This window comes from Neopelma chrysocephalum, unplaced genomic scaffold (genome assembly GCF_003984885.1).
Source record: "Neopelma chrysocephalum unplaced genomic scaffold, ASM398488v2 Primary Assembly neopelma1_142, whole genome shotgun sequence".
Lineage (NCBI taxonomy): Eukaryota > Metazoa > Chordata > Aves > Passeriformes > Pipridae > Neopelma > Neopelma chrysocephalum.
In genome coordinates, this window is record NW_020897804.1 from 15,593 (window position 1) to 42,269 (window position 26,677).

General features: G+C 39.9%; 1 protein-coding gene and 1 long non-coding RNA gene across 7 annotated transcripts in view; one reads left to right on the forward strand and one right to left on the reverse strand.

The window, feature by feature from the left end:
- The first annotated feature begins 55 nt into the window (after nt 1–55).
- Nucleotides 56–8,519, forward strand: LOC113975670. Its single transcript, XR_003536880.1, has 3 exons — nt 56–183; nt 3,718–3,894; nt 7,949–8,519. It is a non-coding gene; the product is annotated as an uncharacterized LOC113975670 (long non-coding RNA).
- Nucleotides 1,933–26,677, reverse strand: part of CFAP99 (cilia and flagella associated protein 99) — a 58,304-nt gene continuing 33,559 nt past the window's right edge. For 5 of the 6 annotated variants that reach the window (XM_027699917.1, XM_027699920.1, XM_027699919.1 and 2 more), the window contains 7 exons: nt 22,694–22,782; nt 19,800–20,004; nt 17,927–18,068; nt 16,621–16,772; nt 11,292–11,497; nt 4,354–4,516; nt 3,428–3,747 (listed from right to left, as the gene is read on the reverse strand). In XM_027699917.1, the coding sequence (XP_027555718.1) occupies nt 3,580–3,747; nt 4,354–4,516; nt 11,292–11,497; nt 16,621–16,772; nt 17,927–18,068; nt 19,800–20,004; nt 22,694–22,782 (1,125 nt within the window). In that variant the 3' untranslated portion in view covers nt 3,428–3,579. Of the gene's footprint in view, nt 2,592–3,427; nt 3,748–4,353; nt 4,517–11,291; nt 11,498–16,620; nt 16,773–17,926; nt 18,069–19,799; nt 20,005–22,693; nt 22,783–26,677 lie in introns of those variants that run through there. The other variant, XM_027699915.1, reaches the window with a different exon arrangement.

Consider the following 26,677-nt stretch of genomic DNA (forward strand, 5'->3'; position numbering starts at 1 on the left):
CCGCCTCTCCTCCGGCCGCGGGGTGTGCTGGGAGCTGTAGTTCCGCGCGGGCGTGCGGCCTGTGCGGGGCTGTCGGGGCCCGCTGTCCCTTGTCGCTGTCCCTCGAAAGCTCTCCTCAGTCCCCGTGTTAGTTCGGCCCTGACCGCGCTTTTGCTGTGTTCTGTGGTGCTGTTGTACCTGGAGGTAGGGTGTGTGTGATCTCTGGGGTGCCCCTCATCCCTCTCCCCTCCCCCCCCCCCCCCCGCCAGTCTTCTTTAAACGTTTCACAGAGTCACAGAATCAATGAGGCTGGAAAAGACCTCTGAGATCATCGAGTCCAACCTGTGACCGAGCACCACCTTGTCAATGAGACCATGGCACTGAGTGCCTCATCCAGTCTGTCCTTGAACACCTCCAGGCACAGTGCCTCCACCACCTCCCTGGGCAGCCCATTCCAATGTCTAATCACCCCTTCTGTGAAGAAATTATTTTTCTCAGAGTGTTTCCAACACACTGAGCAAAATTTATCAGAGCCATCAACATGGGAGAGCGTTACCTGTTGCCCATGGCATAATTACTCCAGATCCAGTGTGTAACTCATTATAAACAATGGCAGAGGTGTTTCAACTCACCTCACCTCACCATCAAAAAGGGGTTTTCCCAGCTGATTTACCTTAATGCAAGGACCATCTGTCCCTCCCTGGTTTCTTACTGCCCTGTGCCCAGCAATTGGGCTGTTTGTAGCTTTCCCTGGTGACTTCTCTTCTTCCCTGGGTGAAAAGTGCTGGAGGTCTGTACGGGGTATTTTTTTTGCTTGCCATTCCAACGTAACTGTCTGTGTGTCTTTGGTTTCATTTAAACAAGAAAACGTCTGTCTCTCTGAGACAAAACATCATGTTCTCTAAGGCAGGTTGCATTACCTGGCCCGGCAGTCATGTTGCTGGGGCTGATGTGGAAGAGGGAGCCAAATGCCACCCAGCAGTGACCATGCTACATGAGCGGTGAGCACCCTGTGCCTGGTGCTTATCACAGGGCAAAACCCCCTGGTCTTCCTCAGGTCATCTGGGCTTTGTTACACCTCCTGACACCATAGTGGCATGTGAAGGCTTTTGTGGTCTGACCATTTACACTGGAATGAGAGATTTCTGGAACGTGCAGCTTTTGGCACTAGAAATGTTTCTTAATGAGTCTGTCACTATGATCAGACAGGTGAAACCTCTGTTGTTTGTTGGGGGTTTTTTTTGATAGATGATTTCAGAGTCAGCCTTGTTTACTTAGGCTCATCTTCTTGGCTGCAAATAGTGTAACAAATGTGTAAATGAATGAATCATGAATTATTCATCCACCTGTGTTTCCATGAAGCAAGGGTAGAGGCATTTCTTGCTCAATTATCTGTGAGTGGAAGAACCAGGTGCTGGCTGGTCCCTGCCACAGACACCAGGCAGCAGTCTGAGTATAGCTGTGTGGCTTCAAAGCTCACCTGGCTCCAAGGGCATTAGAGCTGCTTTTGTAATGCAATGCTAACAAGTCCCACCAGGCCTTTGATGGCTCTGCACTGGGTCACCTCAGGTTTTGGTGTACCCCACGCTGCTAGAACAGGAACACTAGAGAAGGTGCTCTAGAAGGCAGGGCCAGAGTGGTTCTGAATAGGATCTGCTGTGTCCAGCATCAAGTTATATGCTTTTGTTAGGAGGAAGGTGGTATTTTTTATGTTATTCTGTGTATTCCGTTGCAAGACCTGCCTTCACTGAAAAAATCAATAGCCTATATTGATATAAAAATGATGAATATATAGATATAAAAATAGGAATGTATTGTTATTTTCTTCAAAATACATTCTTTTATATTCCTCAAAACATTGAATCTGAAGATGACTTTATGCATCAGATCCTAAAGTAGCAATAGGGTTATTTGTGACTTCTGAAGGTAAAAATTCCACAGCTGGATTATTGAGATTCCTTTATTCCTCAGTCCTTTCATTTGAGAGCAGGGAAAATATGGAGAAGGAAATAGTTATGAATCAGCTTGATTGCAATTCAGTAAAAATTTTGAAAACTTGGTCCAAAATCACAGGGGAAGAAGCCTGCAGTATGATGGGGTTTTGAAATTTCCACATGACTTCCCTATCTGCTTAATGATGCTTTTTTCTTGCATTTCTAAATTCTGTTGAAAAAGTTTAAGAAGAACTATTCAGCTATGCAACATCCTAGACTGTGACTGTCAGCTGTTAATTGTTGGCTTCTGGAAAATCAAGGTGTTAGAGTCACCACTTAGCTTTGTTGCTCTGGAATACAGTGCAAAAGAATGCTGAACAACCACAAGGGAAGACAAACTCCCTGCCACCAAAGGTTTGTCATTTAAAGATATTACAATCCCTTACTTGGCATGGTGTCATAGTTCCCTTTTCTCTGTAGTTCTGTTTCTATGATTCTTTCTTTTCACTCAGCTGTGTTCCTTAACTCTTTTTATGGAGCACGAGCCCTACTTGCATTGCTTCTGTGGACTACTATAGCATTTACTTCGAGTGAAAAATACAACATATTTTATCAACTTGAGGGTTGTGGAAATGATCTTCACAGCTAGATGGCAACAAAAGAATTCCATTAGACTTCCTGCAATAAAAAGTGAGAAATGCAATGTTGTGAGAGCATTAGAAACAGCTGCCTGGCTCTAATGTCAGTGACAGTCTCCGTCAATTTAAATATTTGCAATAGCCATAATTAAACACTTAGTAACTGGCATTGAGTTAAAATGGAAATACATTACATAGCCTTACTGCTGTGTAGATTTTAATTCCGATTTATATCCTCCTTGGCTTTGTGCCTGGATAAGTCTTGTGATTTAAAGGCTGTTTTACACTGTATAGCAATTATCATGAGGGCAAATTATCTTCTAAGTGAGTAACAGAATTTTGACTTTTTCTGGAAGCAGCTCCCTAAAGAGATCAAACAATGTTATGTTCTCCTTCCACTGTTTAAATACTGAAGAGGTTTACATCTGCAAATAGAGAGATGGTCTTCCTGGGTCACTGAATCTAGACACTGGCTCCTGGAGGCTATCACATCACCTAAACCTTCTAAACAGATTTTCCCTCATCCTCTAAAACCAGTGTTGAAACTGGTGATCCTCTTACACACAGTTACTGTCATGTAAGAAGACGTGTTAGAACCTTGGGCTGACCATGCCTTCTGAAAAGATGCATTTGTAAACAAATGTTCCTTAGGTTTTGCCCTCATATTTATCCTTTTGGAAGATGAGTGTAGCAAACCATGGCATACTATACAATAACAGAAATACAGGTCTCAACATTCTTACCCAGATATTTGCCATTCTGCTGTAGGATCTCTGATGATAAGGTTTCAGTTTCTTAAAGCTTTTGATTATAGCAGAAAAAAATCATTATATCATAATTATTCATTATAAAATAATATAAAAAAATACAATTATAAAGAAACACACCCATTTTTATTCTATTGTGCCTGTAAGACCCACATTTTTCTAATGACACTGTAAAGGTGAAATAAAGAATAAAACTCAACCTTGTAGTACACAGGTACATTGGGAGATTTCCAGCAGGCCTGAATTGGTTCCAAGTGTATTTTACTGTATATCAGAGCGCAGTATGTAGGTTGTGGTTCCAATTCTTGCAGCCACACAGGCAGCCCTTTTCTGAGCTGCTTCTCTGGCCATGAAGCCATGTTGAAGGAGTTTGAACTGTCTTTCGTGAATCTCTTCCAGTTCTCTCCAACGGTTCTCTTGCGAAGAATCCTGCAGGAAAGACACACAGATGATCAGACTGCAGATGATACAGTGGTCTCCTCTTCAGAGGATACACTGAATTTCTATTTGATCCTGCTGGCCGACAACCCGGTTTGTTTTCTAACATGATTGGGAAACTTGTCAACATCAAAGCAGGTGTGTGATGAACAGAAAGGTAACCTGAGCGGCTTTGCGCAGTTTAAGATGACTTAAACACAGCTGCAACACTCCACAAAACCATGGGAATGATGAACTGTAATATACCTCGGATGAGAGAGGGGGTAATCCCAGTTTGGGATGAGGTGTGTGTTATGGGAAGCTGGGAAAGACAAGAGTTAGAGACAGGGTAAGATGCTGTCTTGATGGGATAATAAGAGTGGGAAGGCAGGTGTAGTATGGATGAGCCCTGCTCCGTGGTGGCAGAATGTGTGACAAGAAGGTGAGGTCAAGGCCGCGGCTGGAGAAACTGTGCCTGTGCAGGAAGCAGGGTGTTGCTATTGCCAGTCATGCATGGCACCATCTGCCTCTGCCCCCCTTGCCAGTGCTGGCAGTTGAGCAAAGGTCTGTGAACAGCAGGTCTATTGCAGAGCCTTTCTCCTTATGTAATAACCAGACCTTGCTTGGCATGATGCTGGTTTTCTGGGGGATAATCTTTAAGAGTCCTGCTTGCTTTTTACGCTCCGTTTTTTTTTCTACAATCTTCCTCTGCAGGTTTAAAATGCGTTCATCTTTCATGAGCCTTTCACCAGACTGGGACTTTCTTTTCTTTTCTTCTTGCCTGCAAAATCAAAAAGAAGCAATGAGAAGGCAAAATAATATCATCCCACAGAATAAATCCATCTGAGCATATATTACCTTGATAATAATGAATTTGCTCTTGCTTCTGGGAACCAGCTAGACTCAAAACAGATGTAAATCATATAACTTGCATGTGATATTTGCAACTTGCCTCTCGTTGTTTACACCATAGCATTACTAAACCATATACAATAATAATTTCTTCCCACAGGATGCCATGATGACAATATCTGAAGTACTTCAAGCTTGACATGATATTCTTCAGAAAAAAACGTGCAGAACCTGAGATAATACCACAGCACTTTGCTTGTGAAAGCTATGGAGTTTTCCTTATATGATCATTAGTATTCATCCTGATCGCTGTATTTCTTGGCAAATGAAAGATATTCTTTTGTGTGTAATCCCAATGCCCAGACACAGAATCTCTGGGATAGTGATGTATTAATTAAGGTTAGTTGCACTAGGTGAGCATAAATTGATAGCAGCATGTGCAGCATAAAAGTAAGGCATAAGAGAGAGGGTTTTGGACAGTCTTCCTTTTTTCCTCACCTACTGTAGCCACTTTTCTGTCCTCTGGAATTTACATTTGATCTAGTTTTGCTTACTTTCACACAACTGGCACAATTTACTCACAACTTCTTCATGCAGGTTGCACCATATTATGTAGTGACTCACTTAACATCCAGCTTTCTCATTTATTCAACATTGCACTTGAATTTGGTTTAGTATGATCAAATTGTAGAGTTAATATTATATCATGATCAGCTGTGATTCTCTGGCCAAATTCAGAGCTAAAGGAAGTGTCAGATCTTCCAAAGAATGCACATAATTATATAACATATAATCAGGTTAGATCTGATGCAGCTGGCAGGGATAGTTTATAAAAGGTCTTTTTATATAGTGCAGTGGTGCGACATTACAATTGCTTTTATTGGAAACCAGATAAAGACTCTGAATGACCCAGAGCAGAGTGCACCGGGGCATTGTCCAGCTGATTCTGTAACTGTCATTCTGCCAGTGGCAGGACTATTTTCAAAGACAAGATGCCTCTTGGAAATAAATGTTTTACAACTGAACTCTACCCTTATATCTTGGGTCTTACATCAAGTGTTTTCAGTATAAGACACACTCTCTTCAAGAAACTGGCAGATGGGGAAGAAGGAAGTTCCTTCTGATGCTAAATCCACCAATTTGCCTTAAAAAAGTGTCTGTATCAAGACTCCAGGGATCCAAACACTTCTTTCATCTTGGGAGAGATGGCTTTTGCCTGCCTTGTTAGCTTCATCTTTGCTAACAGGAAACTCTCCATGACAGCAGATTTTCTTCAGAGCAGCCATTCTGGACTAGAGGGCCCAAAATCCTCAGGGAGTGGATGAAGGGGAGATATGAGCTCTGTTACATTCTAAAATGTGACTGGACTCTAAATCAGGGACACAGTCTAGCTTGGCTTCTCATTTCCAGTTGCTTTCCTGAGACACTTCCCAAACCTCTCTGCTTCTTGTGTCATACTGTCTGGTTAGGATAACATTTCCTTATCCTCCTTAATACTGTATATACTCTGCTACACTGAGATTAATTTTTAACACTATTCTGTAAATATGAAAATTAGGTACTATCACTTAATCTAATTGAGAACATGGTTTATTTCTACTTGCACTGTATCAAGGCATTGCATTCCAAAGGATATAGGAGAACGTAACAGTAAGGTTTTATGTAAATACTTGATTAAATCTTGTCAGTGGGAATAAACAACAAAACCTTTCCTTACGTGCAAACCCAGAGTCTTGTAAATACAATTAAAGGAAATACAGCAAGAGGTTTAACATCATGAAGCAGCAGCAGCTGCTTCTGTATTAACATTGTAAATAGTTCCTTATCCCCAGAGTAATATTCAGTCCTCTTCTACAGGAAGTCATGTGCCAGTCATCTACACTATTCCAAAAAGCTGCCAATCCCATAGATTTTCAGATGCCACACCATATCATAATGGAAACTCCAAGAGGGGAAGGAATGAAAAATGAAATTTTAGAATTCTGTTTTTCTGTGATGGTCAGTTGAGAACTTTCATAACTCAAGATGGAAAAACCTCTTATGATCTCTGTCACCTCATATCACGTACTTCCGAAGGAAATAAGGTAACAGCCAGTCAGAAAGGGCCAGTACATAGTTAGAAAAATCCTATCCAGATCCAATATAAAATTATGTGATAATTTATGAAAAATCTTCTGTGTTTAAAAAATGGAGAATTTGAAGATTTGCACAGATGATTCCTCCTAGAAACTACATTTTGCTCTTCATTTACATTTTCAAACTCCACCTTCGCATCAAAAGCATAAAGAGATAGATGTATGACAGCTCTTAACTGACTCAATACTTGTAGAGATAGAGTAAAAATGATGACTTTACCATTCTAAGGACCAGAATATCAACCTAAGCAGCTGGGTCTGTATTTATAACCTCACCTTGCAAAATGGAGTCTTGTGCAGTAAACACATTTTGTTAAAAAAAAAAAACAAACCAGGATTGCCTTATAGTGCAATAAACATTTTTTTTTTGTTTCCTCATACTCTCAGTCTCCCTGTACTTCCCTCCTTGCCTTTTTCTGTCCTGCACCATATAATTCTTAGTTACTGCAGTAAGTAAAGTCAATGTATCTAACTGTTAACAGTTCACTGTTAAGGCAGTCATTATTTTGAAATTTAAGAACTCTACACTATTAGACTGATTACTATTTTGTATTAATGTGAGGGATTTAAGCACTCAAAATCTGACTCCTTTCCAAAACAATCAACTTATTGAGCACCTAATTTTAGGTGGGGAAGTGATTTTTATTCATAACAGTGTTTTCCTTATTTGAAATAAAGATTATGAGGGTGTATAATCAAAGTTCATTCACTGAGTCACAGAATGGCTGAGGTTGGAAGGCACCTCTGGGGGTCATCTTGTCCAACCTGCTCAAGCAGAGCCACCTCGAGCTGGTTGCACAGGAATGTGTCCAGATGGCTTTTGAACATCTCCAAGGATGGAGACTCCACAACCTCTCTGTACAACCTGTGCCAGGGCTTGGTCACCCTCACAGTAAAAAGTGTTTCCTGATGTTCCTCTTGTCCTTTCAGTGGTCACCACTGAGAAGAGCCTGGCTTTGCTTTTTTAAAAGTCTCTCTTCACATCTTATATTTCTGATCCATCACTGATGATAAATCTCCTCCTTCTATTTGAATGCTAGTGAAGAACTCATTACCAGCGTAGGAAATGAGAAACTAAATCTTACTTCCTTATTGGAAACATACACAGGACTCTTTTATGAAGTATTTCTTAAATTCGTGAAATCAATGAAATCACGAGTATTGTGAAGTACCAAACTGAAGTCCCTTATATTGTTAATTATTCAGCTTTTTTTTCATTATTCTAGGCTATATTTTTGAAGATCTGAAGGAACAACCACATACAGCCATAGCATAGCACTATTTTTTTCCCCCTACATGTGCTGTTTGCCCCTTCCCTCAGTTCTGTGCTGTATCTCAGGGTTGTGTTGCCAGAGTGTCTTATGAGTTTTGAAGGATGGGCCTCCATTCTCCAGTCCTCATCCAGAAGGCTTTTGAACCCCTGAGTCAGACCTGGACGCTCCAGGGAACACCTGCTTTAGGAAGTTTGTTCTACTTGGATAGGACCATCACAGCCGTTCATCCATAACCCTCCCTTCTGCTTGTCCTCTTTCTCTTTCTCAGTAAATTAGCATGTTTTCAAACACACATAAATCTGCTGGTGCTCAAGTTTGAAATCTGAGAACTCAAATGTTCATCCACTTCATATGCCAGTGCTGATTTTCAAACTGTGTGAAATTCTAGTAATTAAAGGGATGTCCTGCATATACACTACATTCATTGTTAAGTGTTCTGCAAGCACTCACAAAGCCACTGCTGTGATGGGTGTCATGGCTTGCAGTCTGTTGAAGGCCAAAGTCTCAGTAATTTTTCATGTTCCATTTCCTGTTTTGTTAATATAACTCACTATAGGCCTGCTCAACCTGCTTCTTTTGTGTTGATGTATGTCTGTTTGTTGGGGACCCCTGGTGGCCTAGTGGTTAGCATGCAGAACTCTCACCTCTGTGACCCAGGTTCGAATCCAGCCAGTCCCCCGGGCAGATGGAGCCCGTTAGCCCTGTGAGGCCATCCATCTATGAGAAGGTCACTCTAAACAAACCTACGTCCTGAGGACCTCACTGCCATTGTCCAAGCTTGCTTGGCCCCGGCAGATGAACCTTAGGATTAAAGGGTGGGCTCAGTTCAGCGCAGGCTGTGTCTCACCTAAAAAATCCATTGCGCAGGCTGGAAAGGTAAAAGACCTTTCCCCAAATCTTCGTTCGCGAAGACTGGCCATTATATATTATATTATATGTCTGTTTGTAAATGACATTGAAAGGAACCTGCTTGATAGGGACCTGATTAAACTCCAGCGGACATTAAAGCACTTTTTTTAGCAAAGTTTAGCTGCCATACTTTAGCTGATTAGCAGTAGCCTTCAACATAATGCAATTTAAGACATAAACACCTAGTTTCATATTGATGCATAGGGCTAACTTATGAGGACCATTGGTAAGGTTTGCTATTCTATCCCTATAATGAATTAACTCTGTAAACATAAAAATTTGCTTTTTACATCTCCTGTGCAGCGTATCAAGAAAACAACCCAAGCAATTAATCTCTCACACTGATTTGATAGGTATTTAGGAATTCAAGACCTGCAAATAATATACTAAGTCTATAGTTTCTATAGAGAGAAATAAAAACTGCATCAAAGTGTCTAACATTTGTAAATGCTATGGCCAGCATGCCATATTTCTGTATTAACAAAAATAACACCAGAGATTTGGATTCTAGATGAAAATGCATGAAATACACTCCTAAAGAACAACATTTTTTATATACTTTTTATAGGAGAGTCTTCCAAGTTTCATACATAGATTGCCTGGGAGCCATGAAAGGAAAATGTCTTACAACATCTATAACGAAATGTTATATTTTCTTTATTTGGAGAGCAAACAGGGCACATTAAAATTACTGTATTATTTATCATAAGTCTGACCAGAAGCTTGCAAATTTAGTGTTTAACTTCATTTGGATTCTACTATCTTTGGCATGCTGCTCTGTTCTAAAAAACATTTCAAATGATAGGACAAAAAAGTGAATCAAACTAAGCTTCTCATTCAAGCATAGCTTATTTCAGGATCAGAACAACTTTAGGTCTGAATTAAGCCAAAGAGTTTAAAGTTTAAAGGAATCCAGTCCTATACAAATTCACAGACTGCACATCTAGCAGGACAGATGATTCTTTAAGCAGTTACTAGTGAAACAGGTTTCACATAGTACACAAATTCTTAATGTCCAGTTTGTCTCTCTACTGGAAAGCAGTGGCTTGAGTTGCTCCCACAGGGTTTCACAATATTGAATGCTTAGCAATGAGGGTGTTATTTCCAGCTCCAACTCCATTTCAAGTTCTTAAGTCTTAAAATCTTGTCTTGATATATGCCATAGAAAAGAGGGTCACTGATCTGTGCAGTCAATCCACTGCAGCTGCAGTTATTGATTCATTAAATTCATTAAACTCTCTTCTTAAGTACTAACATATTAAAACCCAAGTCTTTGGAGATTAACTATCAGCAAAAAAACAAATTAGAGCTGAGACTAGTGTAAACTAGTTGAAGGAATACATCAGTACTGCCTTCTGTAATTGAGATTTAGAACTGGATGATTAATCAATAACATGAACTGAACTCTAAGAAGCCACCTTTGGCCATAAACATGAATCTAAGACAGGTCTAAAGACGTATGTTTGTAGCCTGATGGAATACGTCTTCAGAATGTCAGCCTGAAATCAGTTTGCAAAATAAATATAGCAAGACAAGGACTAACCTCTCAAAGCCACAAAAGGGAAAAGGGGAAAGACAACTTGCAAGAAAACTTGCAAATATTCCAGATGCAGTAAAAATGGTGTAAGATGTGTGCCACATTTGATTCTTTTACACAGGCTCAGCTTTATTTGCAAATAGCTGTAACTTAGATTTTAAACCCTTTGTGGAAAGGACCTGTCTTCTGCATATGTGAGGCATCTATGTTAGTTATGGATCCTTGATGACAATGAATAATAAATATAATAATTAATAATAAATATGAATAATGAATGCAGAATTTTATCAGAGAGCCTGTAAGCAAAGAATTTCCTCTTTGATCTACTGCCATATTTAATTTATAACTTATTATTGCTATCAGAAAATATTCTTCCTAAAGTATTTTTAATTTCTAGAATAAGGCCTGCCTTTGCACATTACAGATGATATTCAAGGAAGAAAGCTACAGCCCTAATATTGGTTTAGATGAAAACAAGAAACCACTTTAAGTGGCAAGCTGGAATGATTCTAATACATCAAATTAGTTCTGATTAGCTGAAAAGGAACAGAAGAAAGGCAAAACTTCTTTCTAAATATATATTATTGGCTCTGAATCCTGGGGCAATACTGTCAACACTAGCCTATGGAGTGTCTTCAACCATAAATGATGAAAAGGTTTGTTAAATCTGATGCAAATTATTTTCAAGAATAAAAAGGAAATCCTGTCCCCAGTGTAATCCTCAACAAAAGTCATACTGATTTACAAAAGGGCAGTATTTTGCTCTCTACTTGTTCTTCTCCTCAAGGGGCTGGCAAAATATTAACAAAGTTGCAATGTCTTAAATGTCACATGCTGTTTTATACTGACTTTAAAGCAGCTGCTCGTCCAAGTTCTGCTCTGAATTGGGAAATCTGATCCAGTTTTTCTAGAATAAGTTGTTCCTTAGCTTGTTTTTCATGAATTATCTGGTCTCTCTTCTCTTCCTCTGCTGCCTTCTGTGCTTCTTTGAGTAGAGCGAGGCGTTCACGTAGTTCCACTATTGACATTTCACAAAATAAACCATGGCCACCAGTCTAGAGAACATGAAATATACGTTTAAATAACACTGTAAATACCAAGGGGGGGAGTAAATGAGTAAAAACAGAACATTTTGATTGTGTTCCAATGCATGCTGAATATATTCTGACTTGCAGAAATATAGGGATGGCCCTAAAGTTACTGGTATTTAAAAGCTGGTTTTAAAATGTAGAGCTTATCTCTCGTATGAGAGATAAAGAAAAAGCATTGAAATATACAGAAGATTAATCATAAATACAATATATTTGCTCTCCAAAAAAATTCTACTTGACTTTTAGTTTTAATTACACTTTCAAATTTTAAAAATGTGCAAAACCACTTTTCTTTTTTAATGTGTAAAACCAGAAAAGACTTTAAACTAAAAAATAGGTACCACCACAGGTAAATGAAATGGTAAATGGTCATTTATCATTTATCATTGGTGGCGAATGGAAATAAATCCAGTTGGTGGCTGGTCACGAGTGGTGTTCCTTGGGGCTCAGTATTGGGGCTGGTCCTATTTAACATCTTTATTGATGATCTGGACAAGGTGATCAAGTGCATCCTCAGTCAGTTTGCAGATAGAATCATAGTATCATAGAATTAGCTGGGTTGGAATGGGACCTCTGAGATCATCAAGTCCAACCCTTGATCCACTACTGCCATGGTTACTAGACCATGGCACTAAGTGCCACATCCAGTCTTATCTTAAAAACCTCCAGGGATGGAGAATCCACCACTTCCCTGGGCAGCCCATTCCAATGCCTGATTACCCTCTCTGTAAAGAATTTCTTCCTAATATCTAACCTAAACCTCCCCTGGCACAGCTTAAGACCATGCCCTCTTGTCCGTGCTGGTTGCCTGGGAGAAGAGACCAACCCCTACCTGGCTAAAACCTCCTTTCAGGGAGTTGTAGAGAGTGATGAGTTCTCCCCTGAGCCTCCTCTTCTCCAGGCTGAACAACCCCAGCTCCCTCAGCCTCTCCTCATAGGACTTGTGTTCGAGTCCCTTCACCAGCCTTGTTGCTCTTCGCTGGACCTGCTCCAGCACCTCAATATCCTTCCTGACACCAAGTGGGGTGGGAGTGTTGATCTGCTGGGAGGCAGGAAGGCTCTGCAGAGGAATCTGGACTGGCTGGATCAATGGGCTGAGGCCAGTGGTCTGAGGTTCAACAAGGCAAAGCCCTGGGTCCTGTACTTCGGTCACAACAACCCCCTGCAATGCTGCAGGCTGGGGGCAGAGTGGCTGGAAAGCTGCCTGGAGGAAAAGGACCTGGGGGTGCTGGTCAACAGTGGGTGAACATGAGCCAGCATGTGCCCAGGTGGCCAAGAAGGCCAATGGCATCCTGGCCTGTATCAGGAATAGTGTGGCCAGCAGGACCAGGGCAGTGATTGTTCCCCTGTGCTGGGCACTGGTGAGGCCACACCTTGAGTGCTGTGTCCAGTTCTGGGCCTCTCATTTCAAAGAGGACATTGAGGTGCTGGAGTGAGTCCAGAGAAGGGCAGCAGTGCTGGGGAAGGGTCTGGAGCACAAGTCTGATGAAGAGCAACTGAGAGAGCTGGCGGGGCTCAGCCTGGAGAAAAGGAGGCTCAGGGAGGACCTTACTGTCATCTACAACTCCCTGACAGGAGGTTATAGTGAGGTGGGGGTTGGCCTCTTCTGCCATGTCCCAAGTGAAAGGATGAGAAGAAATGGCTTTGTGTCAGGGGAGGTTCAGATTAGATATTAGAAAAACTTTTTTCACTGAAGGAGTGGTTAGGCATAGGAATAAGTTGCCTAAGGAGGTGGTGGAGTCACTGCCTCTGAAGCTGTTCAAGAGACCTCTGGATGTGGCACTTGGGGATATGGTTTAGGGCTGATAATGGTGGTGCTGGAGTGGTGGTTTTACTGGATTATCTTGAAGGTCTCTTCCAACCTTCATGATTCTGTGATCTCCTTCTCAGATTTCAGTTCAGAGTGAATTTGCAAATAGCAAGTGCCCTAATACTTTGCCTCCATGACCATCAAGTTGTATCCAAAGGAAGTGAAAGGGAAACACTTTGCGACAGGGCTTATATGTAAATGGTAATGTTTGAGCATGGCAAGCAGAAACCAAAAATGTCAAGGAAAGAGATTTTCCTACAGGTATAGAATGGTAGAAGCTGAATATTTTGAATGTCTGCATTTCAAAAATACTCAGTGAAGTTGGTGAAATGGTTCCTAAATTAGGAAAAGTTCTATACTCCTGCAGTAGATACTGCTGGTGTTCAAGCAACTTAAGTGCCATCAAGGGAAGAACTGGTACTTTAAAAATTATGAGAAGGAGTGAGAATTTTATGAACAAATACTTAATTTCACTATGCCAAAAAAAAAGCCTTTAGTAGAAAGAAAGAAAAACAGGGCAAGCTATCACCAAAAGTGTGCTAATTCACTAGAGTGCTATTGTAATAGTTGGTATAAGGGAACTGTGAAGTTGTGATATAGAATCATAGAATGATTTGCTTTGGAACTTCTATGAGCAACCTGTGCCAGTGGTTCATCACACTCTTCTTAAAAAATTTGTTCCTTATGCCCAATGTAAGGCTTACAGTTTCAAACAATTTCCTCCTGTTCTGTCACTACAGGCCTTGGTAAAACATTTTTCTTTTAAGCGCTTTTATACACTGCAAGGCTGCAGTGTGGTCTCCCCAGAGCCTTCTCTCCTTCAGGCTGAACAATCCCAACTCTCCAGCCATTCTTCACAGCAGAGGTACTCCAACTCTCTGATCATTTTTGTGTCCCTCCTCTGGACCCACTCTAACAGGTCCACATTGTTCTTGTACTGAGGACTGCAGTGTACTTGTACTGAGGAGCAGAATCCCCTCCCTCGACTTGCTGCTCTCACTGCTTTGGATGCAGCCCAGGATATGATTGGCTTTCTGGGCTGCAAGTGCACATTGACAGCTCATACTGAATTTTTCATCTACCAATGCCCCCAAGACCTTCTCCACAGGGCTACTCTCAAGCAATTCATCCCCCAGCCCGTTTGATACAGGCAAATGGGGGTTGCCCTGACCCACGTGCAGCACCTTGTTGCACTTGGCCTTGTTGGCCTGCATGAGGTTCACACAGGCCTGCTCCTCCAGCCTTTCAATATCTCTTTCTTCAACTGTATCAACTGCACCACCCAACTTGGTGTCATCTGAAAACTTGCTGAGGGTGAACTTAATCCCACTATTTATGTCATTAGGGAAGACACTAAACAGCATTGATCCCAGTATGGACCCTTGAGGGACACCACTCCTTCCTGTTTTTCAATAAACCATTGACTGTAACTCTGGATGTTGCAAACCAGCCAATTCCTTATCCATCTAACATATCCATATCATTCAAGTCCATTCCTTTGTACTTTCGATATGACCTACTGTATGGCCACTCTCTTTTCAGCAACCTTACATTTTGGTAACTTTACTTGATTTTTGAATGAATTTTTCATATATGACTTGAAACCTGCTGTGTTTTTCTGCTTTGTCTTTTGAGATGAACTAGATGGGAAAATGTCTTTAAAGCCATATTCTGCACTTGGAAACAAACAGTATTTCAGTGGAAGCTCTACTTGAGGAGTCAACAGCCACCATAAGATGCAATGACATGAACTAGGTTCAAAAATAAGAAAGTACTGACATTCCAGTCACTGTCATTTTCCTGAATGAGACCCTGCACCATTTTACAGTTGTGATAGAAAAAGTAATGACATTTCCACATCTGACTATATCAAACCATTATGTCTTTGCAGCCAACACTTTGTGACTGAGTCATCAGGGTAACAAATGTGCAGTGAGACCATACTAAAGGATCTGTTTAGGGTTGACAGAGTGTACAAATCTACCTTTTGGCATTTACCATATCTGTGGTGTAGGATAATTCTTTGTGCTCCTCACTTTTTTTACCTGCTTTTTCCATTGTGGTTCAGTATTATTTCTTCACAAATGGGTGGAAGAAGTCTGCATTTGAAAAAAGAGAATTGCCTTTTTTGGCTGGAAAAGAAGTGGAGAAGCCATAGAGGCAACCAAGGAGAGTAACGGAGGATGGGACATCTGGGGAGCTGATTTTGTTCTTGTTCACTTCTTTCACATTTGACATTAAATGCATTCTAAAATCTGATAAATGAGATGGGGGATTTATTTGGTAGTTGCAAAGACAGGTAGCTTTAGAATCAATTAGTGGCTCAGTTCTATTCAGAGGAGCAGGAGATAAAACCAAAGCATCACCCTGATTGTTCCAACAGCCCCATGGAAGGAAAACCTGTTCCTTCTGTATGATTTCTGCAGACTAGCTATGGATGTTTTTTGTGTTCTTCATTTGAGTACTCATGAAAGAAAGGAAAAAACCACCAAAACAAAAGGATTCTGTGATTTAAAATTGCTAGTGTCTTTTAACATTATTCTATGTTATTCTTCTTTCAGTGTAGATAAGAAAAATGGAAAAGTATTTTCAGCTAATCTGGTTCTGATTTAGTGTTAAGTTAACAGATTTCTGGATGCTGCCTAAGTCTGGGCATTACAAGGCCCAATCTCGGGCATATCAGTTGTTGTGCATCAACAGAAGTTTGGGATACAGTTCCTGTAGACTTAAACACACACAAGTCATTTGCACAGTACATATGTAACAGCTCAGAAGGTTTTGGGTTCTCTTGACCATCTCTTTCATACACCTGAATGGTGACAGTTTTAAAAGCAAAGGAAATGTATTTTGCTAATTACCATGGCTATCACCTCTGCAATATGAACAGCTATACCTCAGTCCAACGTTTGTGTTCATTCAGTTCTTACCCAGGACTGACAAATTTTTGAATTCGTTTATATGGGTAGAACATCTTGTAATCACTTGCTAGTTTCTTTTCGCAAGATATCGGGAAACCCAGGTTCTATTGGCAAAATTCAAAGAAGGTTCAAGGGAACTAAGTTTTCACTTACCATCAGAATATTGCTCTTGATAAAATTTTTTGGTTTATAATTTCGGGAAAGTTCAATTTCAAATCTAACCTTTGCGTTATGGGGTCACTTTGTACTTAATGCACCCAGACTGTGATATATCTGCATGCAGTACATGATTCCTCAATATATGAAACATATACAGGACACATTTATGTAAAAACAGTAATTCTGCTTTTTGGGCTTACCTCTGTTAAGTCAACAAACTTGTGTCTGATGCCAGGTATAGACTCAAGAGCTCGTATTTCTTGAATTAGTTCATATCTTTTCTTAGCCTTCTCCTCCTCTTCTTTTAAAGCTTGCCGAAGAAGTTCTCCACTTTCTTCAGAAACTTGCTGAGCTGAAAGATAAGAATTAATCTCTGTTAGCTGGTTTCCTATTTTAACAAGTAGTCCATCTGGAGGAAAATTCATATGCATTTGTGAATAATGATAGTAATACTGATTTGAAGGTACTTGAGGGAACAGTCTGGCATTGGTGGGAGGAATCATTAGAAAAACAAATGAGTACTTCCCACCTCCACTATCTATCCTTCTATTCAGCTCATAAATGTACTGTATACATACACAGGCACTTTGAATTACTGCTTTGTAATTTCTGTTCTCATCTGTGCATACTATTTCATTATTTAATAAAAGGATATTATACAATAGAAGATATTCATAGTTTTTCAAGCTATGTATATCCTAGAAATCACTGAATTGCAAAGGCCAGTGGGCTCTGCTAGTCCATTTTGGAGTGGCTAACACTCTGTCTGCCTCAACCCTTACGGATATAAGTATGGAGATACACAAGCAGAGAAAAGTCTCCTCACCAAGATATGCCCAACTAGAGGCAGTCTGTTCATACAGTAGATGTTAAACATGGCATTACATTGAAATATGTACAACCATGTCAGTGAAACAGCCTGGGCTTTATTAGCAAATGCATTAACTGAAGAATTTTCTTTAAGGATAATGGAGGATGAGTAACATTATTTCCCTTCATCATAACAACTGGTCTATCTTGGAGGTGTTACATCCTTCTCCCTTGTGATACTGTCCTTCTAGAAGATGGCTTTTCTTTAAATAGCCATCTTCTTCTCTGGATGGCCTTCTCTGGAGAAGACAATAATCTTGAGCCATGATTCTTTCACACCAGTTGCCAGGCAAAAATGATATGAATCACAAGAATCTGAGCTTCATGACTTGACAAAAAGTAGAGTCATTCACGTGTTACTTTTAGATGGAAGGAAAACTTGTTGCAGAACATTAGTGCTTTATTTCTCTCATTTAAGCAAAGATTAATTCCCATGACCAGTAGTTTAGAATTTCTGATCTATCCAGCTTATTCCTGGAATTCATATTCATACATTCATGGGAATGTACAGCCTGGATCTTTCCCTCAATTTCACTTTCCCCTCTGTAAAAATTGTAATTGGTCCACTAAAAGAAAGATGAAGTAATTTGGGGACATTTAGCATCATCTCTCATTTTTCTGGCAATATATAAATACCTATCTGCTGTTTGTATTCCTGGAGCTTTGTTTTTACTTGCTTTACATTCTTGTGTCCTTCCATGACCTGCTCCGCCAGCTCTTTCATTTCTTTCTGTTCCTGTAGACGTTTCTCTGCATGCTGGTGCATCAGCTCCGCTTTCTAAATTGCAAACAAAGAGGTGAACACAACTCCTGATGGCTGGTGACCCGAGTGCCTCAAATCATTGAAACAGGGCAAAGACAATTGGATTCAAACTATTACATCATCCACAAAAGTAGCAAAGGACATTGGCTGGGGACAAGAAAGAGACACAGATTTAAGTTCCCTTCTTTGTTTTATTTACTCACAACTGCCCTCCATGACATTTCTGCTGCTATTTTCCATAATTCCCTCCAACATGTTTCTAAAAGCAGACAAAAAGAGCCATTTCTGGGTCTGGTTGTGAGATAGGAAGAGGTGTGGTAATCTAATATATAGCTGTTTATGTGCCTACAGGATCTTCTTGGGCCTAAGCCATAGCTCTGTAACATAGCCCACTTGTGGCTACCATGTTCCTTTCTTTATTAGAGGAAAGGAATAAGAAGCAGGAAAATGGATTTTCCCAGACTAGATTCCTTGCCGTTCTTTCTGTTTGAGATGTAATACCAGAGTTTTAAAGGGAGGAGGAAGGTCAGCACGACAGCTGTTGGTGCTCAGTGTGTCTGGAGATCTGCATGTGGATGAAATACCCTGCTGGCATCTGTTGACAGGCAAAGCTACCTGGAATTGGTCAGCTTAGAGCAAGTCTTATTTGCACATCCTCAAATCTATTCACATTGGGGCATTTCTGTTAACAAATAAAACACATATGCTCTGAAATTGCATTGAATATAACAATTGCAATAATTTTGGAATGAGTGTGAGTGATCACACTATGATCAGTTGTACATAGTAGGGTTCACTGTAAATCCTTGCTACAGTCTATCTAAACAAACATGAAGACTCAATGCCAAAAAAAGATTGAAAGATTTTACAGGACAAAAAAGGAGTTCATTAAGCAAGTTTCCCTTTTGCAGCAGGGTCTTTATCAAAATTTTGTACATTTGCTGTCCCATCTTACGTTGCTGGGACACTGAAGAGAGACACCTGTGAGAGATGGTCAAGAGAAAATTACTGGCCTACAGGGCATAGCAACATACTGGACTAATAGAAAAGAAAAGCCTGTGACAGTGGCTATGAAAAGTTTAAAATCTATAGTATATGTTGATTATTGATCACCTGTTTAGTTTATAGAAAATGTAAAGCAAGTTTGGGAAAATAATGAAAAGATCTAGCAATGTTTCTGGGAAACTGATTTGCCAGATCAAAAACTGTGTGAAACTGTTTCTTGGCAAAAATACTCAGTTTTCCATACAGATGGATCCAAAGAGGGTTCTCTGCCTGAGTTTTCCCCTAAGAGAGACCTAGGCATGTCAGATAATATGAAGTCAATTGAGTTTTAACAGTTTAAGAAAACAAATTCTTTCATATTTGTGGCTCTCATTTTAACAAGATAAAGAAATTACTCCTATATTTTATTGATTTCATTGCAAATGGTGCTTTGTATCTCAGTATCTGTTCAAAAGGGATTTCCATAATGATGGGAATATAGGGGACCATGCTTTAACCTTCTACTTTTATTCAATTTACTTCTTAACTGTTATCAATCAAATCAATCACCTGTAAAAAGTACTTAAATGTACAAGCACTGCTGTATCTGCAAGTTATAGCACTATTTTTCCTTTGTTTGCAGACTTCAGTGAGTAAAGATGCTGCACAGAATTTTTATACCTTCTTATAGTAGGTATTATCTGTGGTATGTTTTACATTGATTGAAAGTAAGCAAAATTTGAGCATCTCTGGATGCATTACCTCTTCCCTCAACAGATCAGCTTTTTTCTTGTTTTCTTGAATTACATTCTGACGGGCTAGAACTGCCTCTTCATGACTCAGTTTCCCTTGAAGCCTCCTACACTCTATTTCAGCCAGCTGTTCTTCCAAATCTTTTCCACGCATCTGTTTTTGCCATTCCAAGAATTCAGATGGGTCTCCAAACCCTTGTTCCAAATTTTCAATTCTACAAGAGAGAAAAGAAGAGCATACTATTCTAGGGATCTGGCTCTGCAGCCCTTCCTTGGTTCATAAAACATTTCCAGTAGATTTTTGTGATAGGAAGGGTTTGATCTCTGCTGAGAAAAAAGTCAGTCATTGCAAAGTCACTTGGCAGATATATTTTAATTCCAGTCTAAGAGGTGTTTCTACTATGAGGAAAGCCTGAGAAAGCCAGACTGGAAGAAAGTGCGTGAGGGCACAGACCTGAAAGTTTTCAGTAAAACAGAGCCCCAAGAGAGGGCAAACTTTAGCTACGTATGGATTCTCATAAGGAACAGAGAGAATCAGGCTGAAGGTATGAACATTTTCTCAGAGGATTGCTTTCCTTACAGGTAGAAATAACAAATAACTTTTCTCTTTGGCAATCTTCTTGGCAACTTTAACACAGAGAACTAAAAACTTCTGCTTAATTCTGTTTCTGTTTTGCATTCTGTCAATTAAATAATATTGCTGTAATGAGGCAAAGAAGTATTCAGCTATTAAGCAAAGTCACAGTCTTATTTTTTGTGCTCAGCTGAGAGAGAAAAGCCTAGCAAAGCCCTGGGGCAGGCCCATCAAAGTCCTGCAGCAGAGGAGGGAATGATCCAATAACTACGGCAGAGACACAAACATGCAGTGAATTGCGTCTTACTGCTGCTCCCCAATGCATATATATGTGTGTATATATATACATATCTATATATATCTATTGTGTGTTAAATGCAGCTGAAGATTAAACTTATTAATGTAAAATAGTTACAGGGAAAATCTATTCCTTTGCTGAGTAGAACAAATTCTGCCATCTAGAGTGAACAGTATCATACGTAATACAGAAGAGCCTCAATATACATACATAGCTGATAACAGAACCTGAGTGATGTATAATGTCTTACTGCTAGAATCCTGATGTATCTACTGAAACCTGAAAGGTTGAAAGACCAAGTCCAACCTTACACAGTCATTCCAGGACTTAAAATGCTAACCACCTGCTAAGTCAGGTGGTTTAGAAGTAATACTAAATCAAGATGACATGATAGAGGTTTAATCTTTCTTAAAATTTTTAGTGAAAATGTTCTGTAATTCTAGTTACAGAATACAATCTGTAGTTGTCGCGACGCGGGAAGAAAGTGACGCTCAATATGAGAATCAGCAAGCTTCAATTTATTATTTAAATAAGTTAACTTTTATACAATTTAGTTTGTTTTGGGCACATGCTTACAATAAGGCGATTGGATAGCTCAGTCTGTACACGCGTCTCATGTCTCCAGTTCATTGGACCTGATGTTTTGTCCACGCGGTCTGACATAATACTTGGCATGTAGAGGCCTTCATAATTAGGGGCTTTCTGAAATTTGCAGGTGTACCTTTATCTCTAGTTTCTCAAGGCTTTCTTACTATAAACATACTATGTTCTCAAACCTTATAACTAGACACACAGCTAACAAGTATAAACATTGCATATTTTCACACAGTCTATAAGCATAAACATTACAGCTTACAGCTTCTAGTCATGTCAAGCAAGGCCTACAGAAATGCAATAGAAATTGTTCACAGAATTTGAATCCTGCCACATGTAGTGGCCATCCAGGAGTCACCCTCTCCCTAGTTAATATCCTGCGAAAACCTATCCTGCTGAATAATGATTCCTTATGTCAGAGGAATCCTTATGTCAGGATTCCTTAGAGCCCTAAGTGCACCAAAAGGATCTGCAACCTCTTATTCCCACCCCACCACCACCGCCCAGGATTTAGTGCTTGTGTTCAAAGACAGCTCTGTTGCAGTGTGACCGTGTAACACAGGACTGGGCTGAGTGAAAAGAACTGTGTGAGGGAGAGATATGAAAAGTCCTGGTGTGTGTGGAGAGTTTCATCCCGGGAGACACATTTAAGCCAGTGTTAAAAGCCTTGCCTAAGCTATCCTGCAGGTGTGCCTGCACCCAGCCTAGGACCTTGTTGACTTGGCTTCCTGGCTGGACCTCGGTCCTGACTCATCACTTTGGACTCATCCTGCAATCCCTGGGCCCTTGGCTGACCCTGCTGGCTGTCACTGGACCTGCTCCACTGCCTTGCCAGGGTAACACGGAACTGAGCTGCTGTCAGTGAGGACACTGTCCCTACAATGTCTTGCTGTCACCCTCAGCTCCTGGCTTATCTTGCCTCAAGGAGCAGCACATCTTTGCCCGCCATATCTTACTGTGATATAAATGGACTGGTATTTTTATATACATATGAACAAGTTCAAGTATCCAACTTGGCATGTAGTTGACCACAACCATTGAAGAAAATGGAGATACATGAAATTATTTGGCTTATTACAGATGCACCTTTAGGAAGGACACAGAAATAGATGTGTATTTGGGTCATTATTTATTCTAGAGAATCAGAATAAATATAAAAGTGATCCCTGTTGGACTTTGCAAGTGGACTCTAACCAGAGTGCTGAATCAGAACACAGTCACACTGTACAGCATCTACAGAAAAACAATTACTTTAATGTACATTTTTTTTCAACCCAATTCTCTCTATTTGTCAACCATCTTTATAGAGTAGCTTCCAAATGCTTACAACAGATCCATTAGTTTAGTTTACCTGTAATTTACTTAATTATTTTGAATGTGGTTAATTATCCCACATCCAGAGATGTGAAAAGTCATTCTAGAAAGAGAGTGGTCATACCTCTTGAGCTCGTCTTCCATTTTCCTCTGATAGAGGGCACCCTCCCTCAAAATAGCTGCAGTGTTTAATTTAATGGGTATATTGTCAATCTGTCAGGAAAGGGAATGCATATACTGTTGTTAGTAATGTAAACCATAAAACAGAGTATAAAAACATTTCAGTGGGTTAAATAAATTGACCCAAGACAGCATAAATTTTGCTTAAAGCATTCATCTAGCATTAATCTGACATTCACAATGAAATTGCATGCTGTTCATAAACCACTCAAGCTGCTTAAGAAATCAGCAAAGTCCCCCAAGTGGATTATAAATTTGTAATCACTCCTGGACCATGTCAAATCCCATAGAATGTCTTCACTTCCCGTCATATCTTCCAGTGCTCATATACACAGTGCGAAGGGATTCCATCTGTTTTGGACAAAGACAATAAACCACTTCTCTGAAAGACAGTCAGTTAGCCAAAACCATTCAAGTAAAACATAAGCAGAATCTTTCATAGGAAGGTCTCAGAGGCAATTTATAAATAATCACTATTATAACTTGTATTTCCAAGACAACTGGCATCACCCATTGTCATATCCATTTTCTAGATAGAAGAAGCGAAGTACAGGTCTCAGTGACTTTCAGGCCTCATGGTGTAAGTTGGACTAGACCCTGTGGCTGCTTTGTAGTTCTTCAAAGTATTGCCTTAGGACTGACTACCAGACAACCTCTAAATACTGAGGGAGGAAGGGAACAACTTCTCTGCCAGCTAAAATTGTTCCCTGCTCAAGTAGGCTATTTGGAAAAAATGGATCACCTTTGCAGACACATGTAAGAGACCTGATCTGAACCAGGGCAAAGCACTGCTGCTGGGATAAAAACTGGGATCATTCCTGCAGAAAACAAAGCTTAATCACAACACATTAGACTTAAATCCAGACAAGTTCTGTGTTCAGAATTAAAACACGTATTTAAATTCCAAATTAAGAACTTAATGAGTGGCTGAGAAACAGATGCACAGAATCACTCAAACTACATACTGCAAATATTGTATGCACAAATATGCACTGCGGTCTCCTAAAATACATGAGCTAACTGGAAAAAAGCATGTTTCATAATTTCTATTAATTAGGTAGGTTGAGGATAGAAAACACATTCCCATCAGAAATTCACTAAGTAGAATTAAGATGTTTTTACATAGATGGCATATTTTAATGCAAAAAGTTAAATAGTTGTCTGTTTCTTGACAAAATTGTGATAGCTTGAAGAATGTAGGAAAATGCTCAAAACTAATGTATTTTATTTCTTTTGTTTGACCCACTATACTTACTCTTCTTAATGCCTAATGACGTTCTACCTTTTGGTCTGCTTCTCAATACATCTCAGAGTTTCTGCATTATATGAACAGTCACTTGCCAGACTGTTATTTTAGGTACTCTACTGTGTAAAAAATGTAAACTTGGGCATTTTCTCAGACACACGTAGAAGTTTTCATATTTTTGACAATTGTCTATGTATACAGATTTCATGTTTGGTATTTATCAACTATAATTTGGATAGAGAACTGAACTAAGAATGATTATGGAAATACCTTTAGCTTCAGTTTTGCAGTTTATTGACCAGAAATATGACTGTATAACAATGAAACAGAAATATGGCAATACAGTAAAAAATATCTAGGACTCCCAAGATATATGCAGGCAGGCATGAGTAAAATAACTGAATAGATTGTTCTATGTCATATAGTATCAAAGAAGTTCTGAATTTTACTCATTCTCTTCCTGTCATGAGATATGTTTGGTTTTTTTTAAGACGAGAAAATGGAAATAATTGGGAAAATCGCAGAACACTCTAGTTCTTGTAAAAAAAAAATTGTTTTCAGTATTGCCACTTAATGAACACGCTACAGCTCACCAAAACCAATAAATATGTAAAGAGCAAGGCCCGATATGAGCAAGAGGCAGACTGAGACAGAGTGATGATGCATTTGTACTGTCTCCTTCTCCCACTGAAAAGGATGAATGGATAGTTTGGAAGAGCAAGAGAAATAATTGCTGCTGCTGCACATAGTAAATGTGCCTGAAATGGAAAAAAAATATATTTAATATAGTGTGGGTGTTCTAAAAAGAGGAAAGGAAAATACTAGTAGGTTAAAACATTATATAATCTCATTAATTTGAGGATAGGTTATAATCTTATTTATACATCTTGGATAAACTTTCCTCTTAGGGTTTGTCTACTCACAGAGTTGCACAGGTAGGAGGCAACAGGAATAGAAAGTATTTTAGAAGTCAATAACTATATGCCTATCTCTGCTTGAAAGTTAAGCAGCCATCTTGAATATCACCTAACCAATCTTTAAGGCAAATGTGTTTAGACAAGATAAAACTGATTATGCTTCTAGAGGAGACACTAGCAGGTTTTAGAAGTGGCCCTGATCAATGCCAGAGGATGCCAGATCCATATTTTTTCTTATGCAATTTGGGCAGATGGTTTGACTCTCAGTAGTCCACATTAAGGTTTTATATTATCAGAAAAGGGAGTGGAATATACAGAGTTTTGAACTGAGCCCACATAATTACAAGTCATGTGTGTTTGGGTTAACTATGTAAATGTTTCCTGTTTTGGGGGAGGGGTTGGCTCTGTTTTGTGCAGAAGGAACTGAGATCTTACTACTTTTCTGTACTTTAAATGCTGCTGGACTATAAGCAAGCAGACTGAGTAGCTGATACTGTTATTAAAGATAACTCTGGTATGTGATAAATGCCAGATAGGCTTTAGAAATAGTTGCCAGATGCCCAGTTCCCCAAATAGTCTTTTCAGGATATATATGAGCTGTCCCTAAACACACAAGCAGACCTGCTCACGAGATATTTGAGATCATGATACAAGCACAGTTTCCACCTTAAATTATTCTGCATATGAGCTTGAAACAAATGAAAGGTGACAGATTGAACAAATACAAGACTGAAGATCATCTGTAGTACAGTTATTGCAGAAACAGCAACGTGAGTTTTCATGTGTTACACCATTAATGCCGAACAGCCCATTTTCCACGTTTACAATTCCCTGACCCTTGGAAATCCTAGAAGAGAAGCAATCAGTATAGTGGATTTCATAACCTCAGTATGCATCTGAAGGAAACAAGACAAACATCCAGCCTGATTGTATATTGTGTATCAGACAGTCATTAGCTGGAATGATTGCTCAGCATTCTTTAGGATCTCATTTGAAACAGTGATTTACTGATGCAAGATTCTTCTGTCCTTATGCTAAGTTCTTAACCCAAGGGTTTACAAATCTTTTTTTCCTGGGGATGATTCTCAATTCTTACCATATTATGTAAAATCTTCTCCCTTTGTAACAGAAAACACTGTAAAGGCAATATGGTTACATGGTGCAACTGCACACAATTTACCTGTCAGAGCCCTCAGGGAACCAACAGGTTTTAATCACCCTGACCAGCCTCCCCTGGAACCTCCACTCACACCCTCTGCTCACTGGTCTGGGAGCCCCACTTAAGCTCAGATATGGGCTTCAGCCCTTTCCCATTGTGCTGGGATTTTTTCCACTCCTGGCTGACTCTCCGGTTCTGTCTCCTGCTGTCATGGATGCAGGTTGCTGTTGTAGCCTCGTCACCTGAATGGACTTCTAGGGCAGACTCCAGACCTGACCTGTTGCCTTGGTTTGCCCAAGGGTGACTTGCTGTCAGCGAACCTGTCACTGCCACCAACCTTCTCACGTTCAGATACTGTGTCCTGGTTGGTGAGGGCACTGCCTGTGCTTTCATTACCTTTGGCTCCTTATTTCTCTTCCCTCATGGAGTAGCCACGCTACTGTTGCTCCCTGATCATTTCTTTGTGGATTGTTCATGGTGCATAGGACAAAATCTATGAGCCATAGACCAATCCATCCCATGCTCCTGGCCACAGACCTTAGTGTGAAAACATGGATTCCAGGAGAGTTTGTGTCACTACAGGATTTGCAGTGTGTTTTTCACTCC